Source organism: Rhea americana, unplaced genomic scaffold (assembly GCF_003343005.1).
Source record: "Rhea americana isolate MKP2758 unplaced genomic scaffold, rheAme1 scaffold_93, whole genome shotgun sequence".
Taxonomy (NCBI): Eukaryota; Metazoa; Chordata; class Aves; order Rheiformes; family Rheidae; genus Rhea; species Rhea americana.
In genome coordinates, this window is record NW_028187122.1 from 880244 (window position 1) to 898661 (window position 18418).

General features: G+C 40.3%; 1 protein-coding gene across 5 annotated transcripts in view; it reads right to left on the reverse strand.

The window, feature by feature from the left end:
* The window catches only part of MARCHF8 (membrane associated ring-CH-type finger 8), a 102700-nt gene that overhangs the window by 67013 nt on the left and 17269 nt on the right, over nucleotides 1–18418 (reverse strand). For all 5 annotated transcript variants that reach the window (XM_085324774.1, XM_085324777.1, XM_085324773.1 and 2 more), the window contains exon 2: nucleotides 11906–12084. In XM_085324774.1, coding sequence (XP_085180900.1) covers nucleotides 11906–12001 — 96 coding nt within the window. In that variant the 5' untranslated portion in view covers nucleotides 12002–12084. The remainder of the gene's footprint in view (nucleotides 1–11905; nucleotides 12085–18418) is intronic.

Consider the following 18418-nt stretch of genomic DNA (forward strand, 5'->3'; position numbering starts at 1 on the left):
TAGCTAATCTGAGCAGTCCTCATGATACAAGTGCGTAGACAAAGAAGCTGAAGCACAAAGTAGTGAAATCAGCGTGTGTCAGCACACCAGTCACAGAGGCAAGTGCTAGAAGATTTTGAATAACATGCACACAGCTGGAAGCTGATATGAGACGAAGGCCACAGCTCCAAGGCCTTGACTCCCGTTCAGTGTCAAACTTGACGGGTGCTGGGAAGAACTGCCTTACAGAACAGCAGGATAACCCCAGCTAGCAGGGAGGCATCGTACGCCTGTTTACTCGAAAATTCTACTGGCAGTCTTGACCTCTAAGTTGGGAAAGAAATCTTGTGCATCCCAGAAAGGTAGTCTCTCAGTTAAATTATGCGTTGGGGGGTATTTCATTATGTGGTTATATACTATTGCCTCACTTACTGGCCATACTGTAGTTTGTAGGTGCCCAAGAAACTTGGGATAGAGGGTAAATACAATGTTGTTACAGACACCCCTAAGAAACATGGCAAAGAAGATTGAAATTAGCTAACATGCCAAGTCAACTTGTTTCTTCAGTGGCAAGATCAAAATGACAATTAAAATTGTGGATATCTGGCGCAGATAATCCCACATGAAGACAGGTACTAGTGGTGTCTGGACCTAAAATACAAACTCCTCAATAAAAAGTAGATCTGCTATATGAATAATGAATGAAAGACCATTAGAAACTACAATTTTATGATAAATATTTTCCTCCCCATCGACAAGATCTCCGTTTTCTTTTGCAATAAGAATGTGAAACAGAGGGGTTGCGAAAACAGACCAGAATCACAAAAGACAACTCTCAGTCCTACACTCTGTAACGCTGGACAAAATATTCCCCAAACTTTAATGTTATAGCATATTATCTAAAGGAAATACATCTGGCACAAACACTGATCTAAAGAGCCATTAAAGAAAGAACAGAATTACAAACATGCACACATAATCTTTTTTTCTTGAAGAACTGTCTGGAATGTGAAAGATAAAAAGAAAAAAAGTCTTTTGGCTTTAAAACAAAGATATTGTAAACATCTAAGATTTCATCTCATATTAGAGGATCATGAGTCAAGGGTAGATAACAGCTACAGATGTTTGCTTATAAGCTGAATCTAGAATATCTAACCATAAGTCACTTTTCACACCTGACAAAAGTTTAAAGACACAAGTTAAACCAAAAATTCCTCCAAGAAAAGACAAGTCCACCATGGCATTATCTGCAATATATTTAACTAAGTGAACACAAATATGTATTAGTTTCAGCTAGCAGAGGGCAAATTTGTCTTGAAGATTAGATAAAAATATGATTTTTCAGATGCAAATAAATATAAAATAGAAATGTCTACGTCTGTGAGGTCTGGCATAGGTGAATTTCCAAGATATAAATCCTTAGGAGTACAAAATGCAAATTATCCTTCAAGACAATAAGACATACTGGAAATCACTGCTTCCAAATACAGCTTTAATATCCATTCATGTCAGCTATACAAAAATTTAAGACATATATTCCATTTCTTTACTATAAGATCCCTTAAAAACCTATGCATAAGATACAAACTTATTCCTGAAAATGTACTAATGTTAAAGCTATACCAAAAACTGTGCTCATACACATAAAATCTGAGTATATCTTCATCTAACCTAACATACATGCTTGCAGTTACAATTAACAGATGCATGTGTGTGTGCACTGCACTCAATTACATGGTCTTACAGTAGTGCCTCCAGGAATGCCATAGACATGCTGCATCCCTAAAAGTTGCACAGAGTGCACACAGCACACACTTAGCACAGGGAATAAGCCAAACACTGCAGATACGAGAACGATCATCTTCTTGGTCCCTGTGGCTACCTGCCATCATCAGGTCTATAAGGAACCAGATATATTCTACATTCAGCAAGTTATAAAAAGGCCACTTTCACTTATTTGCATTAACATCAAACAAAGTACCACCCATTCACGAAAAGAAAGAATTAGTTTAGAAATAAACTTAAACCTCTGCAAGTAGGGGATCCTATTCTTCTCTTTACCTTCGAAGAAGTCAAAATCTATTTCTTGACTCCTAGAAAATGAAATTTTGATTTTCAGACACTAAAACTCACAGAACATCCATCTGGACTCTGCTCAGTAATGAAAAGGTGCTTTGACTTGTAGCTCCCATGAAAAAGATCTGTGTAAGCAACTTGCCAATACAGCAGCAATGTCTGCTACCAGAGAGAAACATGTTCACTGACAAAAGAAAGATTGTCACTTCTGGGATCATCAGTAGCGAGCAGATCCCAAAGGTGGATTTTGTTTCTAGGCATGAGGACTACTGACTCAGAAGGCTGTGGTCATAAGAGCTGAGACATCTGCAAAAAATGGAGAAGTGATTTCTGAAGAATGGAACAAGCTTTATCTCCCACCCCCAGGCAAGATTTCTTCATAACTGGCGTAAAATACAAGTAAAATTAAGTAAATTCAGAAGTGCAAATCTAAGGCTATCTACCAGCTTTTAGATTTTTTTTCTTTAAAGGAAAACACAGCAACTTGAAAACTAGACATTTTAAAAACCTTGAAGTACAAACATTTTAAAGTTACTGCACCACATTATGCTTCCCTAGCAGAGTTTGTTGTCTTTGTTTCTCTAAAAACACCTAAACAAAAAAACAGAAAAGCTCAAAACAACACAAAACTCAACCTAATTAAGTATTTCACCAAATAAAGAAACAGATCAGTCTGAAAGAACAAAACCAACAAAGACAATAAGCACCAACTTATGAGGCAAAATATGCTACAGAAAAAAGCCCTATATTTCAAGTCTCTCTCACGAACAGGAGTTACCTTTAATAAATGAAGAACTTTAAAAATCAGCCTGCAGAAAGCTGACAGCATCACTTTAAAGAAGCGTATAGCCACAGGATGATAAAAATCACTACAGAGTATGATTAAGGCCTTGACCCATGTTTTTGTGGAGTTGCAACGATTTCAGTGGAACAGATATTTATATGCACACACAGCTCAGAGTGAGATCACAGCTTACGCACAGTTCTTTTAAAACATAGCAAGCATGCCTTTTTTGTTTTTTTAAAACTCCAACACACTCTGATTTCAGATACAGGGCTCATTTGTGGAAAGCAGTTGCACATTAACATAGACTAAAGTCATCAACACACCTACAAAAGAAAAAAAATTTCCCACACTCACACTTGAATCTATTCTATAATTTAACAGCACTAACACTTCCTTTATAAAATTATATTTTTCTAATAATGGCTCTCAGCTTGTTCAAGTGAAGTGAACTGCTAATGAAAACTAGACCAGATTATGTGTTAATATGTGAGAGTGGTGGTTTACAGATTCAAGTTAATGCAACAGCTGCAGGTCAGAATAATTAACTATAAGTTTCTGGTCTTGAGACACCAGAACAAGGAATTCGCATGCAATATATGGATGAAATCAAAACAGAGAACACACAAGTAGTCTGGTTAGAAGCAAATAACAAAACCTGAAACTTCAGAAGTCTCTTCTCCGAAGCATCATTGCATAAAAAAAGCTCGCATAAAAAAAGCTCTACTGCTACACCAACTGCTGCTAGTTTTTGTAATGTTTACTGAATTTTTGAAAGAAAGGATTCTCTCCTCCTTCAAATCCTTTTCAGAAACCACTTCCTGCAGTTTGCCTTTCATAGTTCATCTCCACTTAGAAGCCATCTGCTTCTTTCCTCACACACACACACACTGTATACACTCCAAGATAAACACAATACCAAATCCAGCTACGTGATCTGACTTGCTTTGTAACAACTGCTCCAGCAGGAACAGCTCCCTCCTGTCCCCTCCTCACGTTTCCTGTTTCCTCTCTTCCTTCTTTGCTGTCGATTTTTCTGGGAAGCAACACGCTCTTGGGCTCAGCAGGCACAAACAGGCCTCGAGAGGACTAGCTTCTCATCCTGCACTCAACACACAAAACGGAAGAGCGGTTGTATGGGGATTTAGGAAGGTCACAACCAGCCTTTTATAAATTTACCACTGTAGAGATTAAGCAACACCTCCCTTGCAGACCAACCCATTCCTGTTTGCTCCCTGTTTTGATTGAGCTCTGCAGCACAGCTCAGGTCCAGTTCAGCAGAGCTGGTTGCAGAAGTGGGATGCTTGCAAGGCTGTCATCTCAGAGGACACAGTAATAAATGCCTCTGCTTTTATCTGGAGACCTGGAGTCCTTTCCAAGGCCAGTCAGCAGTGCTAGTACCTTTTACAAACGGGACAAAGGATATAGGTACCTGAAAGAAGCTGCCCAACATCTCCTAGCAGGGCAGTAAGAGACATATAGTTGAAACCTCGGGTCCTCAACTGCCAGACCAGTGGTTTAACTACGCCTGACTGAAATCAGCATCTTCCTCCCCATTTCCAAGGTACCAGACAGAGAGGCTAGTGGTGCTCTCACCAGGACCCACTGGGGAGGAGGAGGAACCCCTGCAGTGGGCATGGGGCAGGAACACTGGCACCTGTCCCAGTGGAGATGGAGTCAGTCATGAGCACCTCAGGACTCACACCACAGTGAGACATTTACAGTAGTAAAGAAATATGTGGTGCCTCATCAGAGCATGTTCACAAAGCACCAGACAGGAACTGCAAAGTGCTATGCCCAACAAAGCTTTGATGTAAGCAACAGCTAAGCAATCACGACAAGTACAAGAATGACTCTTTCCTGATAATCAAAAGCAGAGATCGTAAGCTGAGTGGTTTTGAAATATGTATAAATGCACCTACAGAGAAAAGAAAGGCATTTGGTGCAAAGCAGTTGCTCAAGCAATTTTCCTATTTAGTCCTTCTCACTAATCTGTTTACCTGTTCAACCAAATCCAAGTGGGAGAACATCATGCACAATGCTCATACACAAACACATACTAAAATACCAGAAGTCAGTCTGTTTTAGCATAAGAAATTGGCTGTGGAAATATGAGACTCAGCACAATGGTATCACTGCAGAGAAACAGTGCAGAAGGCTGTTACAACCACCTCAGTCACCTGGTGTATCCTCAAACTAGGAGGTCTAGGAAGGACTCCTACTTGTTCACTGACTGCAAAAAAGTGTTTTCACTATGACTCCACAGGTGTATTTCTATCATAGGTTGTCTCTTCTGTTAGAAAAACTGTCTAATTGGTACTTTTTAAAAGTGGGAAGTATAACATCAATATTTTCTGATAAACACTTTATGATCCACTAGTAAAACATGCTATCTAAAAGCAAAATTTTGCATTGCTAGTGAAGGGTTTTGCATTTCCTACTTTGAAGGTTAGGCTGTAAGAAGTACAGTGGCAGAACAAGAAGAGATCCTTTCTGCGTCCCACTGAAGAGTTAAAGGACAAAAATTCTTCTATAGTTAACCAGTTTCTATCCAAGAGTAATTTAATAAATAAAAAATGCCAGATGCAATGTTAATATATTACATAGCTACATGTAAAAACACACAAATCTTGGTATAAATATAATGAGGTAAAATTCTCAAAGGATTCACAGGCTGGTTGCTTAATAAGCGATTTGGTTCAATGGAGAAATAAACCAAGCGCACACAGAGCCGTACAACTTTCTAGCTTGAACATTTGGATCAAGTTCAGCCAGTCACAGCCCACCTACACAGCTCAAAGTTCAAAAAATGAACGCAAAAGAACACCAAAGGTCACACCACGGTTCTGTACCCAATGTAAAAGTTCTCATAAATTTTCACGCTGGATTCAACTTATGCACTTTAATGTTGCAAAGTTGATCTTTTTTGCATTTATATTTGCAATTGTAAAAATTCTTACAAACACATCTATTGCTTTTCTCTAAAATAAAGCCTCCTTTTCCAGTAAAGCATAGCAGAAATAAAACAAACTACATTGTTTGAAGTGAATTAACAAGTGCCATAATGCACCTTCAGTTGCAAAATTAAAGAGATCTTTAAGAAGGTGGAAGACATTTAGTAAGATGTAGCATGATGTTCTTGTTTCATCACAATTTCATCCAAAAGAATTGGGTGCTGCTTTGTTTATAGCCTAGGTGGTTGTATAGCATCCCTAAAACTCAAAGTCATAATACCTCCAAAAACGGTAGTGTTGAGAAGCACTGTTTGAGATTGCCATAAAATCCCCAGACGAGCAGAATAAATAAGTTTAAATTTGACTATGACACATACCTGCTTTTGTGATAAATGCCATGCAATCTTTGAGGCCAGTCTAGTATTTGTTCTGAAGTCCAGGCCATTGAGAAGAAAAGGTGCTGCACATCCAGTAACCAATACAATTTGGACTAGTACCTCATGACTTCTGATAATTCCCATTTCCAGTCTTGTTCAATTTATTCATCAATGACTTGGATGAGGGGACAGAGTGCCACCTCAGCAAGTTTGCTGATGATACCAAACTGGGAGGAGTGGATGATACACCAGATGGCCATGCTGCAGAGGGATCTCGACAGGCTAGAGAATTGGGCGGAAAAGAACCTCATGAAGTTCAACAAAGGCAAGTGCAGGGTTCTGCACCTAGGGAGGAATAACCCCCTGCACCAGTACAGGCTGGAGCTTGACCTGCAGGAAGACAGCTCTGCAGAGAAGGATGTGGGAGTTTTTGGGAACGATAAGTTGACTATGAGTCAGCAATGTGCTCTTTTGGCCAATGGCATCCTGGGGTGCCTTAGGAAGACTGTTGCCAGCAGGTGGAAGGAGGTGATCCTCCCCCTTTAGCTCAGTTGGTTAGAGCGTGGTGCTGCTAATGCCAAGGTTGCGGGTTCAATCCCTGTAAGGGCTACGTTGAGAATTGGACTAGATGACCTCCAGAGGTCCCTTCCAACCTTACCATTCCACGATTCTCTACTCAGTCTTGGTGAGGCCACATTTGGAGTACTGCATCCAATTCTGGGCTCACCGGTACAAGAGAGATATGAAACTACTGGAGAGAGTCCAGTGTAGGGCTATGAAGATGATTAGGAGACTAGATCATTTCTCTTATGAGGAAAGGTTGAAAAAGCCAGAGAAGAGAAGACACAGGCGATCTTATCAATGTATACAAATATCTTAAGGGAGGGTGTCAAGAGGATAAGGCCAGACTCTCTTCAGTGGTGCCAAGCGACAAAAGGCAACGGGAACAGACTAAAACACAGGAAGTTCCCTCTGAATATGAGGAAAACCTTCTTTACTGCGAGAGTGCCAGAGCACTGGAACAGGTTGCCCAGAGAGGTTGTGGAGTCTCCTACTCTGGAGATATTCAAAACTTGCCTGGATGTGATCCTGCGCAACATGCTCTTGGTGACCCTGCTTGAGCAGGGGGGTTGGACTAGACGATCTCCAGAGGTCCCTTCCAACCTCAACCGTTCTGTGATTCTGCAATTTAAACACTGATCCTGTCTATTCCTGATCTGCTTATGAGATCTGTGGAGATCATAGTACAGGAGGCGACAGCTGTGAAGTTACTTGCACATTTTTAGAAGAGCAGTGTAATAACTTTTGCTTGGGGAGCTTCATTTATTATAGTAACTTTTAATAGGAAGTGGTGGCACACATCAGTCCGCTTCATCAAAACCCCCAAAGAAGCAATACTCCATCACAAAAAGCCTGTCAGCATCTATTCCTTATTTCCAAGCCAAACCCAGAGAGTTGTAAGCTTTTGGGTATGTTAGGAAACATCACTGCCAGCACAATGTGTTATCCCCACCAAAGAGTGGTGGGGTTTGTAGCACCTCCCAAACAATACCATGACTCTCTTAAGTCATGAAGGTAAGCATGAAGCTATTCCCAGTGAAGGATCGGTAAGAAGCTAACAACAGTTATTAATAGCCCTTAAAGCTAACAGTTCATCTGAGTTAAATGCAAGAGTGGTAATCCCTTTATGACTCTCTCCATTTTTATTGTGAAAAATGGACCAAGTTTCACAAAAACTGTTGTTAACGAAAGTTTTCAATTAATTTAAATCTTAAAAATTACATTAATCTGAATCAAAACCTACCAGACTCCACTATAAACTATCAATACATAGTAATACAGATCAGCGACTTAAAACAAAAATGGTAGGCTTAGCCTTTTATTACCTCTCAAATTCAGTGAGATTTTTGCCACAAACTCCATATACCTTGAATCTATATGTTAATCCACCATGAGACATGCCCAGGGACTATACATTTTTGAGTTTGAAAAACTGTCTTGTAATAATAATGGTAATAAGGATTTCTTGTTGTTCTTCACCAGCAGTCCCAAATCATTAGCACAGAAAACTCAACCTTGTAGCAAAGGAAACTATTACTTAAAAATAAGTCAAGCCCTGCTCTGAAATAACAAAGCTATATCTTGATCAGAACCATGAAAGATAAGAAGTAGTATGAGATTCTGTTCAGCTTGAAAAATTTTCCTCTGCACCTCTACTACAAATGCGGATATTTCAACACATCCATAATTACAAAAGATAGGAGAGCAGGATATAAAGCACCTTCCTTCTGGGGATAAGCCAAACACTATTTTTTCACGGGCTGGTGAAGTTCTCTTCCTAAGCACGCTGGTACTTCATTTTCTGCTGTGGTGCTTCTTGAGCCTTTCCTCTAAAGAATTTAAGATGCAGGAGCAGATAAGGCTGGTGGTTAGTTTGCAATAGCAAGTTCCCAAAGGAAAAGAAAACAAAGCATGAACTAAAGCAAGCCAACCTTTGATCTGCTTGCTGACACTCTACTTTTATTCACCTTGACTTCAGTCAGAGCTGGGCAATAAACAAGAGACACATGCATAGAGTCTGCTCAATCCACAACACACACACCTGACAACGCACGTGCTGTAAGAACATGGCCTGGCATGTTACGTAAACCTACATATTTATCTTTGAAATAATATTATTGGTTTTGGTTGTGGTTTGGGTTTTGTCTGATTTTGTTCAGATTGGCACGTGGCTTTGCCCAACACAAAACTTTAAGAGCACAGTGCTCCCTTTTTTGAGGTGCCTACTGTTACTCCTACACAGAAAAGGTAGAGTATTAAATGCTATAGAAATTGAGGCATTTGAACCAAACTCTGTGAAAGCTCCACTCCACAGAGAAATAACTAAAATATATTGTGGAAAGGACACAACGTATTCTTCCCCTTCTTCCTCAGGTCAAGCAAGTAAGTAGTTATCGGACACAGATAGCCAATCTCTTGAAGCACAGGACGTGCACGACATGGTAGTTCGGATATCGTCTAACTGGACATACGAAACCCAAGGAGGGGAAGTTTGGCCTTAGTTTAGCTGTGGCAAAATGTAAATTCGGTAATCATGGCTACTTGGTTACCATCACAAACACATCAAGCTAAGCCCATAAAAGAAAACTGAAATATAAATGCCTCTTTCTCAGTTTTACATGATGTCCTTCTCTTCTACAACAGATGTTACCCAGGGCAAAAGAATCATCTACAACTGCTCGACAGATTTGCTCAACAGAAGATCATACTCACTCCACACACTACTTTTTATCTTACATTGGTTTCTACCTCAAAAAGAACATGGGTATTTTGAAATGATTAAAAAATGGCAGCTAGAGTCTAAAATTTCTCTCCTTTGCATCCTCTCTCTCCTTTATAATTTAAACATCAGCAAAACTTACAATCATGGCTAGCAGGTCCTGATTGTACACAAGAGTCAACAGGGAATCCAACTGGCGAGTAGCCTTGAATGTCCTGATTGATACAATACGAAAAAGTAGCTGGATTGGTCAAAGACAGCACATTAACAACAACTTGATTGCCTTCCAGCTCATTCATTAGATTCAGCATTAAAGGTTAACACCAGAGGCAACACAGTTTGCAGGAGGGTGGAAGAGCACACAAGGGGATAGACCATGGCCCCGAAGGCACGTGAGCAGCCGCAGTGTCAGTACAGCTGCATACCAAGGACTGGGGCAGCTCACCTCATCTTCCAACCATGGTTTTGGCAGAATACAGGAGACTTGGGGGACGGATGAATATGCTGGGAGATAGGAAGGGCAAGAATTTGGGAAATGTAAAATATTTCCAGGATAGTCTAATTTATTGCTTGCATAGTCCCAGGCCCCATTATTTTCTCTGAAATATTTCACAGAAGCCATATTTAAAGAAATATTTTTTTCCAGTCCTAGTGGAGGGGAAAACAGTAATCAACATTCAGACTAGTTATCACTAAAAAACATAGGGGTCATTTTCTAATATTGAAATTTCAGCATAAATCTTTTCTTCCTTTCTGATAGTTTAGAAACAGACTAGGGACTCTCGCTCTGTGGTTGACTGAATGACAGAACAGTTACCACAAATAGTTTTAATCTGATCAGATTCCTAATTCACAACACACACACACAGACACACGCGAGGGTTGGGGGTCTGTTTCATTCCTGCCAGCCGTGTCCCCACTTGGCTGGAGGTGCTGGCATTGCTACCTAGAATGGACAGCTTTGAGAGGGGACGGGGCTGAAAAGAAGAAACAAAAAAAGCCCTCTGAGGGACCTGCCGAACACATTCAGAGACAAAAATAAAAGAAATACATGTGACAGACAGGAATCAAAAGATTCCTGTGAACTCTTCAGACAAGATGTTTCAGTGATTTAAAGCAGCTCGACTGTAAAGACAGCTTCTTGCCTAGTCCTTGCAACCAAAGCAGAGCCGTGCAAGCCAAGTTGGATTCAGAAGCCCAAGTATTTACTGGCTTAAGAAGCTAAAAGGCTAAGTCCATTTTAAGTTGTTACAAGGGACAGGAAAAAACAGACCATGAGACAATTATTTCTTATTGAGTCACCAATGGCTTTCATGGGTGCAATTTGTAGAGCTTACAGGTGAAAATGGCAGCCAGGACAGATGATCTTAACACAGCAGAAGCAACTTCCTTTATCCTATCCCAAAATAAGTCTTACTGAACTCTTTTCTGTAACATAACAGTGCAACATAACAGCGCCTTTCTAGTTCCTTATACTTAAGCTATGTCCCATTTGTAACCAGTATCATTCTAGATCTCCTCAGAATCTAACCACTACTAAATGTTTCTCACCAGTCCAAAAAATAACCCTGATCTCCGCAGTTGTTCCATAATGTTAATGTACTCTTGACCTGTTTTCATGTCAGAATAAGCCTAAAAAGAACATACAGAGGTTGCTGTGGAACTGACAGGTAATCTAAAATTCAATGCACACGAAAGCATAACGTATACTAAAATCTTTAGTTTGATCAGAGACACAGTTCAGGGGCTAAACAAGGTTATCACATGTGAAGTCCAGACACAATATATTATTAAAAAAATTGTTAAGTAGGCCATTAGATTCTATTAGACTTAGAATCTTTAAATACTGCAGATATTTTTGCATTGTTTCTCATTAACACAATCACAAGAACTCAAGATGATTCCATTCGCACATATAATCCTAAGCTAAAAATACAATCACAGTCTCCAATAAACAGAACAGTAAACATATATGTAGGTATATATCTCCCTCCTTATGATACTCCAGTATCCTCAACATGGCTAACAGATGCTGTTGAGAGCAAAGGAAATCAAGATGCCTGGCTGCATATAAGAGTTCACACCCCATACTGTTTTCCTCTTAAAACAACAGAAAAAAGTTAAAAAAAAAAATCCCACCTGTTACAGGTTCCACAACAATAGTTCAAAGATCCACCATACAAAATCCCCATCCACCTTGAACTCTTATGCAAAATGAGAGGTTGTAGTTTATATTTTGCTGAAGTTACTCCACAATAATTTCTAGTATTTCACAGCCAGTTGCTTTAAAATGCAAACATGAGAATAAAGAGACAAGAGGGTAACATTCATTTTCACTAAAAGCAGCAATCGTGCAAGCAGTGAGGGCTTTGGATCAGAATTAGACCTCACTTGATAACCCCACCATTTTAGATTCAGTTAACTTTCTGTGAATACCTAATATATCCACTAATACCTGTTCCTCTTTTTCTTTGGTCTTGCTCCTGGAGACTCTGGAAGAGGTAACATCCTGAGCTGGAATGACAGAGATCTGATGCAGTGGCATGTTCATCACACCGCCTTGTTTGGTCCTATCACTTATAGGAAGGAGGCTTGAAGGCAGTGTTCATTCAGTGCCATTGTCAGTCCTTGCATCTAAAAAGTAAAAATATTAGATCATGTTAAGTAGCTTGAAATGCAATTGTTCCTAAACTGAAGTTAAGCCACCTATTGGACTGAGGCGGATGTCTTATTTTCTCCACAGTTTCTGAACAGAAGAGTTTTTGGTGCACTGACTGGATGAGGAATGAGACGGGCTTTCAAGAGCTAGAACCAGACAGGTCAGAGCACAGTCTATAGGGGAAAACAGAAAGAAAAAAAAGAAAAAGGAAAAAAAAAGAATCATCTGCCAGTTCTGGAAGTGGCCCAACAGAAGAGCCAGAGGGTAGGGGCCCCATTTGAGCCAGCATGGATGGGGAGGGAGTGCAAGTGCAGCTCTCCCAGCTGTGCGGGAGAGCAGCTGCTGGAAATGTGGGCAGCAGAGCTTGCTGGAGGTGGTTTCTTCAACCACCAAATCCACTGTGCTGGACTGAATTGCCTCAGGCATAGTACTGGATTAGATGTTATGGCTTTGCCTAAAAAACAGTCAGGGGTCCACGTTTGGCTCCTGACTACAGGACAGTAATCATCCGATGGAGGCACTGCAGTGTGCGCGATGTATAGCGTCTTCCACAGGCACATGAGAGGAAATGCCCCTGTTCATATAGAAGCTAAATCTGGCAGTGCAATTATCAGCTTAACACAGCATCACAAAATGGGAAATGTTACATAGCCTTAGTAACAGCAGCGACACCAGTTTATAGGAATACGGCTTCTATTTACGCTCAGGCAGAGAGGTTGGGGAAAAAAAAAAAAAAAAAAAAGAACACTTAGGTTGCTTCTAAGTAAAGAAAACAACTCCAGAAGTTGTAAGAGAACCATTGCCACCAATCGTATGCTGGAATAAGAACCAATGGCTTCTGCCTGCTATTAGCAAACAAAGTGTTTCATCATCCACTGCCATCAGGAACACTAAAAAAGGAGACCAAACAACTGAACTAGCCACACACCAAAACAAAACATACTTTTCTCCTGTACTAGAAGCAAGTACTTCAAGACAGGGAGGCAGCATGACTGCATCAGGAGGAAAGAACAGAAGTTTGCATTGCCACATCTTCATTACACATATCTTACACATATATTTTATCGGTAAGGAAACTGGATTTTGTTCACAAAAATCTTTGAATAGTTGGGATTGGAAGGGACCTTTGGAGGTCCAATTCCCTGCTCAAGCAGGGTCACCTAGAATAGGTTGCACAGGACCATGTCCACTTGAGTTTTGAGTATCTCCAAGGATGGAGAAATCTCAACCTCTGTGGGCAACTTGTTCCCGTGTGCAACTACCCTAATAGTCAAAAAGTGTTTTCTTCTGTCCAGATGACATTTTCTGTGTTTCAATTTGTGCCTATTGCCTCTCATCCTATAAAATTTTTATAGGCCTCTCACCCTATAAAATTTGCTTCTAGGTTATAAATTAGCCTTCATATTGGGTTAATAACAGTAAAAATTCCAAAAAGCTATTTTTAACTGGAAACCATGAAAATAACTTTGAAAGAACTGGAAAAGTGTAAGAGGGGAAGAAACTGAAACTCTGTTAATAAAGAAAAAGCTTAGTTTTCTTTATTCCAGGGAAATCTTTTTTTGTTCCCTCACAAAAACACTGGTCTCCAAAGCAAAAATCTTACTATACAGATGTAAATCAATAAAAAAATCAAAGCAAATAAAGGAATCAAGGGAAAAAAAAATCACTAGGCAAATGCCAGTCAGCTCTATCAAATACTTCTTCTATATTTTAAATGAAAAAATTTATGAAATTTTAAAAATTCTTGTGTAAGAAATCGACTTTGTAACACTTCTGGGAACCTATATAAAGATGTACCAACTCTCAACAGGAAGAGGCATCCTGTGAGCTGTTCATTTCTTAAGAACACCAGAGAATATTATAATCAAAATCCCTTGCTAGGAATCAGAAATCCACTAGACTATAAACACCTTATCCTTCTTTTACTAATTCAACTTTACACAAGGAAGCATTAAAGATAAAAAAGACAGCAATAGACATAAATTAGCCAAAATTGGCAACACTAATCTGAAAGGCAGGCATAATTAGCCATACCTTTTATTAGATTAGCAAAGTTGCATTAAATCATAAGCTTTGTGAAACATGTAGGATCATGGAGTGTTTAGTTGAAACCTAACCTGTCACAAACTAGACATAATCAATTGTGTTTAAAGAAAGGTTTAGAGAAGAATTAACACAGCAGGAAATATGTTAAATAGGGCAATAGCTGCACTACTCTTTCCTTCCCATAAAATATCAAATTCTTTTTCTCTCTTCCATTTCCTCCTCCTCCTTTTTTTAATCTGTGAATCTGTGATGGCAGAAGATGGAGACCAGATAGGTGCCCTGCCTATTATGCTGCTTAACCATTTGGAAGAGGTGTAATCCCAACACTTAGAGTGCACTCACTTAACATACATTGCATAAACATTTTATTGAATATAATATTTGACTACAAATTGGAAAATTTAAAAATAGGCCAAGCTTCCCAGGTTTTTTGATTCTATGAAAGATGTTGACCTGGTTCTATTTCCATTAGAATGGAAATGGAAATAGCTTCCACAGGAGCACTACAGGAGCACTAAAATAAACACTGGGTACAACCTTTCAGCTGCTTTGCCTTAACTAGAGAAAAAAAAACAACAACATATTCCAAAGGACTTTATACATGTAATGACAGTTCAGTGTCCTCTTTTTGCAGAGGGAAAAAGAGTTACTGCAGGTTATACAGTAAGTTGTTGGCAAAAACAAAGGCAAAGCCTGCTGCCTCCCAGTTACACGCTTCATTTGCTGGCTGGAACGCTCAGCCAAATTCAAAATTCAGGATTTAGGCCATATTACTTGAATAGATGCTAAGACAGTACATCATAAAGCATATATGACAGCTATGAAGACAATAGCTCCATAACTTGTTTTAAATATAACCCATTTTAATATATAAAACACCTTCTACATGCATGAATAAGCAGTAACAAGGACACTTCCTTATCGGAGGACAGAGGGAAGCATGGGATTTACCAGCAATATTTAATCTCAGCTCTAGTACAAAGAGAACACACTGAACTTCCCCTGTCCTCTGCACACCAGTTTAGCTTCATCCTTGAAAGCAGTCAAGCCCTGAGTGCCGGAGGAGAGAGGCACTCGGGCCAAGGCAGGAATATCAAACTGCAATAAACAAAGGCGCAGTAGAAGGTGTTTCCCCAAGAAAACAGAAGGAAATGAAATACAGGGAGCGTTAAGTTCCAATGAAAATCAGCTAGGCAACATGTTCAGTGCTACTGCCACTGATGGCTGAGCCAAGGCGGGTGCAGGGCATGGAGAACAGACATAGTTTTGCAACACCCTCAGAAAAGGTTCTCAGACCTGCAGGCTAGGACATCTTATTACCTAACTGGGAAACAGGAAAACTAGAAAACACAGTTACCACCCTCCCCCAGGTTATAATAAACAAATCAAACCAGTTTTTCTACAAGCACTTCAAGGATGGCGTGTGTTAGAATTCCTTGAAAGAGCTCAGCCAGCAGATACAATCCAATTAGGAATTCACAGATGATGTGAAACAGCCCTTCTTTGGTAAAGAAGCCTGGTAGACACACTGAAAAAAAAACTGCCTTTGTTCAAGGGCAGCTGAAAAAATGCTCTAAACTTAACACAGATACCACACTAGTGTCTCAAATCTGGAAACCTGTAACAACGCATGCACTTAAGACTTGTTAGTGTCACCTGAAAACATCTTAGCTCCAACAGCACTAATTAAACTGTAAAGTTACATGAGTCAACTGACCATCTGTAATACCAAATGCAAACATGCAAGGATGCCAGAAATGCTGGAAACAAAACATATTTAGATAAGCTCCACAGGACTTGTTCCACACCTAAATTAACATAGGATCCCTGTTTTGGGTGTGAGAATTTTGGCACCTGAGAACTGGGATCCAAGGCTCAAGCACATTGAATTGGGGACCAAAGCCAAAAAGATATGCAAATAGGAAATGCTGATGCAAGGGGACCGCTCCTAGATCCTCATTCAGTTCAGGATTCGCAGCAGTAATCCTACTCCACAATTAGATAAGTAGGTCCTCTCTTACAAAAAAAGTGAACAATCCTCATTGCTACAGTAACTCTATCCAACAGCTCAGTGCATTCTCTGAGGATGGCTCGACCTCCTTCTCACCTGTCACAGAACAATGGAAAGGTTGAGGTTGGAAGGGACCTCTGGAGCTCATCTAGTCCAACCCACCTGCCCAAGCAGGGTCACCTAGAGCACATTGCACAGGATCGCATCCAGGCAGGTTTTGAGTATCTCCAGAGAAGGAGACTTCACAACCTCTCTGGGCAACCTGTTCCAGTGCTCTGGCACTCTCACAGTGAAGGCATTTTTCCTCATATTCAGAGGGAACTTCCTGTGTTTTAGTTTGTGCCCACTGCCTCTTGTCCTTGTAGGGATTTTAGTTCATCAACCCACACGCAGAAGAGGTCCCATGGCCACTAGTGTAGACACTATTCTGCTCATGGAAAAAGGACTTTACAGCTCCATTTTTCCTGGAAAGGTGGATGTAATCATAGCATGGGAGAAGAGGGAGAGGGGAACATGCATGAGCCAGGTCTCACAGGCACAGCAATTGTTTGCCTAAAGAGGCTGAGGGATCTTGTTCTTCCCTTGTTCTTTGGCATTTCCTTAGGTATTTTCTCCAGTAACTGGTGTGTAAAGTCCCCTAAGGAGTCTGTGTGCTCTTAAGTTAGACAGAAGTTGAGCAGGAGTTTTGACAACTCGATGCTTTGGGCTGGGGAACAGACAGAGCTCTAGGAAGACATGGGTGCTAAGTTCTTCAAGTCATAGAGATTTCATTTTACCTTAAGAATCATTTAATTTGGGCATCCAGCAAACAATAATAAAACTAAGTGTGTTCTCACAGTTTGCCCCTTTAGAGACTTCTCTATTGATGCTGCCAGCAGTCATTAAGCTGTATTAGGCTACTGCTCTTACCAAAGGAGGTTTCCTGAAAACCTGGCTGACAGCAGAGCTTCAGGCTGTCTGTCCTATTCCCACTATCTGTAGCTACACTAATTCCTGCAAAATGGATTCCAGCAAGACCGCTAATTGTGGAGAACCTTCAGAAACTATTTCAACGGGCAAAAAAGGACAAAATCTTGGCCTCAGAGTCCATAAAGAATCCTCAATGGAGATGAGATTTTAGCCAGGTAGTCCAGTTTTGCTCTTAGCTGGGCAGAAAACAAAGTAACTAAAAATGCCAGCAGGCATGTGGAGCCACATCAGTGGTAATGCTCTGATCCTCATTACACTGCTGGAATCATGCAGCCGCAGGAACAATAACATTCAGGGGAAATGAGACAAATGGTCTTTGCAGGTACTTTAGAGGCAGAAGGGAAGGAAAAGCATACATGCAACTTGGGCCTGGTGGCCAGGGCATCCTCTTGAGCAGTGTGTCTTCTGACCGTAACAGACAATCACGTTCCCTTGGTCATCAGCATTAAGTACATGAAAGTGGACAACCCACAACAACAGGTTACCTCACTATAGCAAAAGTAGCTGGGAGATCCTTTGAAACTCCACTTCCATTCTAATGGCACAGCATCTACCCCATCAGGACCTCAGTTTCCCGCTGAGGAAGTAAGAACGTATCAGCCATGAGATAAGTCTAACAGTCTATAAGTTGCTGCACTGTTACTGTGAAGAGTGCCACTGGAAGAACATATGTGGAGGCAGATACTCTGTCTTCCCTCACCTGCCCCCCATTGCAGCCTTTCTGCCTGCTACATATTCCAAAATAAATCTTTGGCGCCAAAGATTCCCAGGCAGATTGTGGTAAGTTTGGAGGTAAATACAAATCACAGCTTCCTGTCTACAGTTCGTTTACTAGTGGAATCTGAGAACACGTGGTATGAACTGAGCAGTTTATTAGGTCATTTAGACTTCTGAAAGTCCACCTTGCTGCATGGCATGTGCTGGATAACTTCACAGCTTCTTGCTGTAGTGGCACTCGCTGCAGATGTACTCAGGTTTTCCCAAGAGAAGAGCATCCTGTTGATATATGTAGGTGTGTACACATGCTTTACATTACTCACAGAAGAAGAGGAAAAAAAGTCAAAATGTTTCATGCTTGTTTTCCTATTTAAAGTCCAATAAGCACCTTGGACAGTAAAGGAATTTCCTTTTATGTGCTGGAAAGATAAAAATCCTGTAATGTGTGGTAAAAACAAGACAATAATTTCTAACAAACTGAGACTGAAAGGAATTTCTCCCATGCACTTTCCTAACTGTGCTTCCAAGGTTTCCTGTACTTTTCAATCCCCTGGTCTCATTTATGA